Source organism: Crocodylus porosus, unplaced genomic scaffold (assembly GCF_001723895.1).
Source record: "Crocodylus porosus isolate Cpor-Errol unplaced genomic scaffold, CroPor_comp1, whole genome shotgun sequence".
Lineage (NCBI taxonomy): Eukaryota > Metazoa > Chordata > Crocodylia > Crocodylidae > Crocodylus > Crocodylus porosus.
Genome location: NW_017728935.1, coordinates 2,132,738 through 2,141,986, shown reverse-complemented (window position 1 = coordinate 2,141,986; position 9,249 = coordinate 2,132,738). Strand labels below are relative to the sequence as shown.

At 45.5% G+C, this 9,249-nt stretch overlaps 1 protein-coding gene across 5 annotated transcripts in view; it reads left to right on the top strand.

Annotated features, from left to right (window-relative positions):
* ZC3H11A (zinc finger CCCH-type containing 11A) overlaps positions 1–3,746 on the top strand; it is a 27,523-nt gene extending 23,777 nt beyond the window's left edge. For all 5 annotated transcript variants that reach the window (XM_019546613.1, XM_019546614.1, XM_019546617.1 and 2 more), the window contains 3 exons: positions 29–198; positions 495–562; positions 1,420–3,746. In XM_019546613.1, the coding sequence (XP_019402158.1) occupies positions 29–198; positions 495–562; positions 1,420–1,678 (497 nt within the window). In that variant the 3' untranslated portion in view covers positions 1,679–3,746. The remainder of the gene's footprint in view (positions 1–28; positions 199–494; positions 563–1,419) is intronic.
* The last annotated feature ends 5,503 nt before the right edge of the window (positions 3,747–9,249 follow it).

Sequence of the window (9,249 nt, the reverse complement as noted above, 5' to 3'; positions counted from 1 at the left end):
CTTTCTCTTTCTGTTTTGTACGATCCAGCCAAACCTAAGGTGAACGTGAAGCCGTCATCTGTGAAAACAGTCTCCCCTGCAAAGCAGGGCCTGAAACGGAAGGCGGTTGAGAGTCACCCCTCTGCTGTCGCAGCTGTGAAACCACTGAGCGCTACCAGCAATGACTTGAAGGAGCCTGAAGCTAAAAAAGCAGCTGTGGTAAGGAAACTGGCCATAGTTGCTGGACAGCTTCCAGCAAAACCAAATGTAAGCATTGAAATTTGCCCCCGAGATGACAGGGAAACCGTTGAGGCATTTTGTAGGCCGTTCTATTTCCCTTTGAGTCTCTTCCCTGTGCTATGAAATGCTTTTGCTGCACTTTCCTCTGCCTTTGATTAGTTGGGTGACCACTTTTTTATTTTAAATATCCTTGCTTAAATGCCTACTTGTTGAAACAAAGAGTATACTGGAAATAAAAATGTGTGCGCCTTAACTTTCATCTTGCTTCTTTCCAGGCTGCTGCTTCAGCCCCAACAGAAGGTAATCTAGTCACTATACCCGAGAAGGAAAAACCCAAAGACAGGTAATGACTATAACTTGCTCCTTTTTTTGCAAGTAAGGTGATTATTGCTTGGAAACTTCAGTGTTTGTCTTCTGTCTGGGAGGGTGAGAATTTGAGTCTGTTGCTGTTAGGAAATATCTAGTAAGTGCCAAAAGTCTCTCTTTGATTGTTTTCAAGGCAACTTTGCTAACACATATGAGTTGGAGTATCTTCCAAGGGGCTTATTATCTCATTCCTTTGAGGCCCTGAAAGAGTTGAGGGTAGAAGTAGGGAAGGGTGAAGCTAAGGGAAATGTTTTTCTGCTGGCTTCTCAAGCGTAGGCTGGGAAAGTTCCCCTTCCACCGCAGTGCGGGGACTGTATTCTCGTGACCAAATACCCATTTCGGCAAAAAGTGGAGGAAGAGGAGACAAGTGGTAGATGAAGAGAGTAAAGGAGAACCGAGTGCAAGACACTTACGCCATTCCTTTCTGTTAGGGCTGATTTTAATAAACTACTGTCAACTTCCTGTTCTCAGGAGTACTATATTCAACCGGGCATGTGCAGGGTTGAACAAGTTTGTAGCTGGTATCTTCTTTAACAGGCAGAATTTTAACCGTTTGTGCTTTTATAGTCAGCTGAGTAAGTGAATGCAAACTGTCATTGGAAGTGGGATGATTGCAGATCTAGGAAGAGGATATGTTTCATTCTCTTAGGCAGGCTGAGGTCCCCAGACTGATGTTGTGATCTTATGCACTGAATTTCTAGAATAGTTCCCACTTAATAGGGATCCTCAAAGACATGGGGATGGTGTTGACACTGCACTGTTGAAGGTGGTGGGTGTGTGCGTGGGTGGTGGGGTGTATATTTGATATATTAATGCATTTTTCCTCTCCCCAAGCTCTGAATTACGTACTGGAAGTCAAGCAACCTCTGTAGCACAGTCAGAGATGTCAAGCCCGACGTCATCGCAGGCAGCGGTGAAGACCCGCAGGCTCAGCTCTGCGACAGCAGGGAGAACATCTTTATCTGTCGAAGATGATTTTGAGAAACTCATTTGGGAAATCTCAGGAGGCAAGCTGGAAGCAGAAATTGATCTGGATCCAGGGAAGGATGAGGATGACCTCCTGCTGGAACTGTCTGAAATGATTGACAGCTGAACCAGATTCCTATGTAAACAAAAAACAAAACAAAACAAGACAAAAAAAACCCCTTTATTTTGTCAGATACCCAAGATGACCCTTTTCTAGCTGAGGCTTTGCAACAAGTCTTAAAGCACACTTAAACTGGTAGAAGTCTCTTTTCAGTTGGCAGTATCTTCACTCAATTGTTCTGAATTCCCCTGCTGGTCAGAGTCGAGATCCTGCGCACCCACTGTATTACTACTGTAGGAAGCCATCTTCAATACTGTGAGGATGAAGCTGTTGACTCTTTCAAGTCAGAGAGTTCCAGGGGCCTGTCTACAAACCCTGGTGGTGTCAAATTGTTCCAGTGACTCAGTGATGCTGTGAGGTTTAAACATAAACGGCTTCTTATTTCTCGGCCAAGTGTGCAAAACTCAACGTTGGGTGTGTTTTTTCAGAGCTTTCCTTTGCTTTCTGTTGTCTTGGACACTTGATAGTCAAAGCCTGGAGTCGTCAACTCTTGAGTTTTAGTTCTGTGCTTACCATTTCCGTTTTAATGTTTTAGGGCAAATTAATGAGAATTTTGGGGAGGAGAACAATAATTACTACAGTACTTTGGACCAAACATGCTGCCAAGGGGCGTGGGGTTAGTCTATCCAGCCTTACTTCACTTATCAGGGACAATACAGTATCTGTGTGAAAAGCAGAGCTGCACAGTACAGCAAGACTGCCCCTCTCCCTTCTGATTGTACTGTAGCAAAGCTTGGCATTTGTGGTGCTTTTTGCTGACGGGAAGAAGGTCCTGGGGTGAGCAGTGGGGGGGACTCCCCTCCCAACCCCCTCTCATGGTCTGCAGTAAATAAATAAACTTAAAAGTTGGTCTAAGTGCCTCATGGTTCCAGGAATCAATACGCTATTCTGCTGATCTTTCCTCATTTGGAAAGTCCTCAGTGGCTAGGACTGATGGGGAGAACGCTAACTTTCAGCTTTATTTGAATCCCACCTGGCTATGTGCTAGTCTGATTTGCGAATACTCTGTTGGCATTGAACCAACGCCAAGCATGTGCCAAGTTGGGCAAATCTTGGAACACAGTATTGCTACAGTTACTGAACTGTGCTCCCACCTTTAAATGTCTCCCTTCTGTCCCCCTCCCTCCACCTCTAGAGGCCTGAACTAATTATTTTGAAAATACCCCATGTAGGATCATGGTGGTGGGAAGGTGGTAGAAATACTAACCTTTTGCACTTGACTGTCCATTGCCTGAAGGTCCTACATGGACTCTTGCGCTGCCCCTAGGAGTGAATGGTTGTGATTAGGGTGTATTGTGTACCCTACCACCCGTGTTCGCTTTCACCGTCAGATTTTTTTTTTTTTTTTTTTTTTTTTTTTACTATAACTTTCAACATATTCTAGTCCCTTCCAGCTGGATTTGTGGAGCTGTGGATGTGTTCAGGTTTTTGCTGCCGGCAGGAAGAAAAAAAAAAAGGTGTTTTAATTGTACTGTAAATATTTTGTTTTTGGAAGAAAACACACGCACTCTTTGATAATCCACTGTGATGTCTTAGCTCCTTAGAGGGAAGGTTTGAACCAAAAATACATTTTAAAAAAAAAATAAGGCCACTCTGAAGGACTGATTTTAGTTCTAAGAGGATCACCACGCAGGAAGCTTCACCCGAAGGAAGCTGGAAAGCGATGACCCTCCACCCTGCTGAAGGACTTCAGTGAGATTTCTGTCAGCTCTGGTGCTTGTGCACAAGACGGAAGTGACTTTCAGAGACATTACATGAGAGACTGTGGCGTGAAAGACTTTCCCCAGTGCTTCTTCATGTCCCCTTGTGTTTTAAGCAAAAAGCAGACTTCTGTTCCATCGTCACTTTTCTTCGCTTCCTCCTCTGGGTGAGAGAGAAGCCCTGTCCGTCAAGGCAGGGCCCGCACGCGTGCTCGTTCCTGTAAATACTTTTATTCTTTCAGTTGACACTTTTGTTTGTGTTCTATTTAATGCATTGTATTCAATGTAGTCTGGATCATACATCTTCACCATTAGTTGAGTTGTTCGACACGATGGAAGTTACTTGTGTTTTTAAATAAAGCTGATGTAGAAAATCTTGGGAGATGCCTTCCCTCTGTCTGGGGAAAGGAGGAAAGTGGGGGGTGGTAGGGATGCGTAGCCATGTCTGTGTTTCGGGAGGGTGGGAGGGACGGACAACCAGGTGTTTTGGTTTCAATAACCAAGGGTCTGTGACGGTCCTCTCCTGTCTCGGGGCTCCATTCTAGGTGACAACTCTGCAGATCACCATCCTGGCAACCCTGTTGCTGAAGGCAGTCATGAAGGGGGGGACTTTGGCCGGTCCACGGTTGAACTGCAAAACCATGGAGCTTTGGAGTGCCGAGGCCGTCGGCAGGATAAACAACGATAAGCAACGGGCTCAAGTTGCAGCGAGGGAAGTTTAGGTTAGACGGTAGGGAAAACTTTCTCACTGGGAGGGTGGTGAAGCACTAGAACAGGTTACCCAGAGAGGTGGTGGCCTTGCATAGTTACAGCACTGAAGCATTCTCCTGGGTAGGCAGGCTCCGAGTCTGAAGGAGGAATTGGACCAGCCACCACCTGGGGCTCTAGAGCGAGCCCTGTCCTCTTGAAAAACCCACAAGCTTGAATTCTTGGAGGAACCAGCCTTGAAACTACATTTTCTGCCTGCCAGCAATGGCCTCTGCAACATGAGGAGAGTGCACACCATGACCCACAGACCAGAGTTGAGGAACGTGGTGCTGGTCAGGCAAGGATTTCCTCCAACCCATGTCCAGAGCTTTAACCATTGGCGCTTTAGTCTTGTGCTTTAACCATAACCCACTCCCTCCTCTAGCTGGTTTGGTTAGAGGTGCTGCCAGCTCATTCCCAGTCCCTGCTCTTCTGAGCCGTCCTAGCTGGCTGCGTCGGTCTGGTCACCCCTCCAAATGCCCCTTGGGCCCCTTCTCTGCTGCATCAAATGTTTGATGCCTGGTCCTATTGTCTGGGCTTTGGGGCAGGGAGGCTGGCTCCTGTCCGGCCGTCTCATGACCCCAACCTCCAGCTTTGCTTGGCTTAGACTTCCAGGCTAATACCTTTTGGCACGCCTGTGGCCCTCCTGCTGGGGACAGGCTCTGGAGTACCTGCAGACTTGCTTCCATTCTCCTTCACCTCCAACCTCTGCTTTGCAGTGACATCTACCACAAGCTGAAACTGCTCAGGTTTGGAGGCCTTTTGTATTGTTCTGGTCTGATAATAGAGCGATTGTGTGGTACAAACTCAAATGCCTTGCATCAGCATGCATTATGTTACGACTTTTACAGCCAAATTTTAGTTTTTATAAAAAAAAACACAGCAAGTTAATTTGTCTGATCTATTTTCCATAAGCCTACGGTTCATAGTTTCACAGTTCGTAGGGTCGGAAGGGACCTGAGCAGCTCATCTAGTCCGACCCCCTGCCATGGCAGGGAAGAGTACTGGGGTCAAACGACCCCGGCAAGGTGTTCATCCAGCCTCCTCTTAAACACCCCCAGGGTAGGAGCCAGCACCACTTCTCTTGGAAGCTGGTTCCAGATCCACTCTGACCGTGAAGTCGCGCCTCCTGATGTCTAGTCTGAATCTCCCCTCTGCCAGCTCGTGACCGCTATTCCTGGTCACTCCTGGCGGTGCTCGGGGGACCAGGGACTCCCCCAGTGCCTGCTGGTCCCCCCTGACTAGTTTGTAACAGGCCACCAGATCCGCCCTCGGCCTCCTCTTGTGGAGGCTGAACAGGTTCAGGTCCCGTCGCCTCTCCTCATAGGGTGTGCCCTGCTGCCCCCAATCATGTTGACTGCCATTAATTGTACTGCCCTCCTTCAATGTGTTAGTAATCATGTCCCATACTAGCTGTCCTGTTATTTTGCCCAGGAATGATGTCATGGTGGTAGGCTTATAGCTACAAGAGTCCTCTTGTTATCTTTTTAAAATATTGCCATGAGCTTTCTTCATATATTCTGGCAGTTCCCCAATGTTCCAAGACTTGTTGAAAATCATCTCCGACTCCAAAGAGATCCTTGGCCAACTCTTACAAACTCTCAGTTGCACATTATTTTACATAAACATGATCAACTTTTAGCATCAGCGGTTTGGCATCCTCCTGAGATACTTTGTGTGGCAAATATTTCAACATCGCTGTAAGATATTTGCAAAAAATATATATATTTCATTGCAAGCTTTCAGACTGCCCAGAGGAATTTTCCATCTATTGACTCCTCTGTGAAATATGAACTTTCATTTCTACCCAGGAAAACTTTTATAATCTTTTCTCCAATGCCTGATGATGGGTGTTTGTGCCCAAAAGCTTGCAGCTGAAGACTTTTTTTTTGCAAAAATCTTGTTGGTCTAATAAAAAGATAACATCTCTACTACGAGTCCTGATTGCCTTTTCCCTCTAGACCAATATGGCTACAACCTGGATACCTGACGCCTGGAAAATATTGAATTTTAGCCAATTTTTAAAGAATGACATTTTCATATTTTCCCAAGCAGGAAGCAACTGTGACCACCTGAAACCTGAGATCCTGCTCCTGCCTTTGTTTCGAGGCAATTTGGGTCATGGCAGATCCTCACAGGAGGTGAGAGGCTATGAACTACCTGCCCAGAGGATTTTTCCATCTATTGGCTCCTCTGTGAAATCCTATGAAATATGAACTTTCATTTCTACTCAGGAGAACTTTTACAATCTTTTCTCCAATGCCTGATGAAGGGTGTTTGTCCCTGAAAGCTTGCAATTAAAGATTTTCTTTATTTATTTATTTATTTTTGCAAAAATCTTGTTGGTCTAATAAAAGATATCATCTCTACTATGAGTCCTGATCGCCTGTAAGTAGTTGGGCATCCTGTAGGAATCTTCAACATCACTATAGGAATACTGGAGCATGAGACACCTCCCGGGTCATCGAATCCAGTCCCAAATGTCACGGATAACCACGTTGTATAATCCCATTTATTTATGCATCAAGCTCTACCTTAAAATGAATTGATTCGGTTCTAAAATCATCCTCGTTTCAGTACCTCTGTTTACTTTCAGAATGGAAATTACCTCTGTCATAAAGGTGTTAATATATATTGCCAAAAATACAAGAGAATTATTTGTTGAATATCCTAGCTCTTCTATGTTATTGCTGATCGTTCTAACACGTCCGTATTATAAGAAGTCAATATGATAGGATTTTTTTTCTTGTTGATATACTTTGAAAACTCCAAATTTTGTGAGCCTGGAGTTTCTCTTTTTGTAGTTTTTTTTGCTTCCCTAACCAATTTCCTGACTACTTTGTTTCTTACATGTTCATGGCTACTAATTTCATAGCTGCCAAATTCCCCCTTTTTTGTGTATTTGTTAAATATGTATTTTACTGCAGCTTGTACTTGCATGCTAAGTCTAACCTGTTTCTAGCCATCATGGGCTCTCTTGACTCTGCGACTGTGATTTCGGGCACGTTCTACAACATCCTTAGACAGTTGCTGATTATCATTTCGCTTTGTCTGTTTTAGTTCTTTCACAAAATTGATTCAGCTCATAATTGTATTTGATGCTGTGAAACTGGCCCTCTAAAGCATCTTGTTAGCTGCATTACTGGGTTAGACTTATTTCTGTTGGCACGTGACAAATGTAATCAAGCCTTGACCACCTGCACATAACTAAGTTTTAGTTCTGACATCAGGTCCTCTTATCTAAAGGCTGATACCGATTCCCTTCCTGTTGGAGGAGCATTGATGAGTTGGCAGATTCTAACCTGCAGCTTTTAGACGTTTTAGGGTTGGCATCTTGGAAGTCCCGGTATGTCACTCACTGAAATCCGCAGAATAGTCAGCTTTTTTTCCCCTACGCTTCATAGACAAAGGTTTAGAGGAGCTGGTCCCGTTTCACAGGTTTTGCTGTTCTGTAACAGACACCAGCCACACTCCATTTCATGCTTTGTTTCCTCCATGTCAGTCCATGGGCATTCAGCATCCTTTGCGGCTGAACTGTCCCTGACTCAGGCAGGTAAAAAACCATTGCGTGTAGTGCCACTCTCCTTCTCTCTTGACTACGCGACTCCCCTGAAAAAGGCATAACTAGGGACTTGTCCTGTCAGGTTTCATTGGTGCCAATAGGACAAAAGTAGGCTTCTTTACTTTTCCTTCCTTCCAGGAAGAGCACACACCGACTGCTGAAACTTCCTGAGCCTGACAAAGGGTTTTTGAACCTGAAAGCTTGCTCAGCAATGGTTTTCCAACTATTTCAGTTGGTCTAATAAAAGATATCAGATTCACCCAAAGAACCGTGTCTGCTGGTAGGTCAAAATGACATTTGTAAACGAGCAGTTCTAATGCTCCTGCTTATTTATTGCCCACGCTGCTGACGGTGGTATACAGGAACTTAACAGCTGTCTTCTCTCCATAGCTGTGGGCACTTTGATTAATGTCATTCTGGACATCCTGGTTTTGTGTGAAATGATTGCAGCTTTGCTCTCTCTTCTCGTGGTGCTGCTACAGTGGAAGGGGTAAGGAGTTTGGGGTGCAGAGCTGGAAGGGGTCTTACACAGCCTTTTGCAGAAATGTTCCCATGTTTGAATCTATTTTTACATGCCTGGACATTTTGCGCTGTCTGTATGGTATTTCCCACGTTAGTCTGGCATCTGGTCTTGGTGCAGACCGCGGGAAGGATATGCATGCGGTTTCTTGAGCTATGTAGCTGGAATCCAGGCAAGTAGGAGACTGGGAAAAGGTCTGGGCAGAAGCTTTGTAGTGAAACAGAAACACAGAGAGACTTTGGCGATAACGCCGTTCTGATTATTTCAGTAAAGTTTCTTGTTCCGGGTTTGCAGAAATTCATTCTTTGCCATTGTCACAATAATAGGATGTTGGCAGGTGATTGATTCACTTTGCACCTAAATACATATAGTAAAATGTCACAGTTCCCCAGCCCCCAACATTTTCATCTGGGGAAGCTGGTCTGGGTGGAAGGAATATCCCCAGGTCCAAACTGCTGTACGGTTGAATGCAGGTGCTGCTGAAGTAGGAGGTCAGTCCATTAATTTGTGCAATGGAGGGAGGAGCTGAAAATCTCTATATAAAGGGCACAGGCTGTGTCTGTCGGTCCATAACGCTCTTTAAATGCGAATACCTTGAAAACTGCAAGAGAGAGAGTGCGTGTGTCTTCAGAGAAATTTCTTTGCTAAACCTTAGCATTTGTTTAGTGGCCATGTCAGGATGATCCCTACTTGGGGGGAAAAAGTCAGGGGCGGGGGCTGTTTCTACTGAGCTCCTCCCAAGAGGAGAGGGCAGAGGGAGGGGCCAGCTGAGGAAAAGCAGGAGCCGGGCAGAGGCACAAGGCAGTGGGTGGGCAGCGGTGGCCCCATCCCAAGCCCTGAGCAGGGAAGGACGGAGCTGGGGGTGGCACGAAGGAAGCCCCGGGGCGTGGGCAGCTGTTGCAAGGCGCGGAGCTCATCTGCCCTTGCCTAGCAAAGAGGCACCCCAGGAGGGTGAGAGCAAGCGGAGGGAGGGACTGGTGTCTTCAAAATGTTCAGCCTCTGTTATTCAAGTTTGATAAATATTAAATTTATTTGATATAAAAAGTAA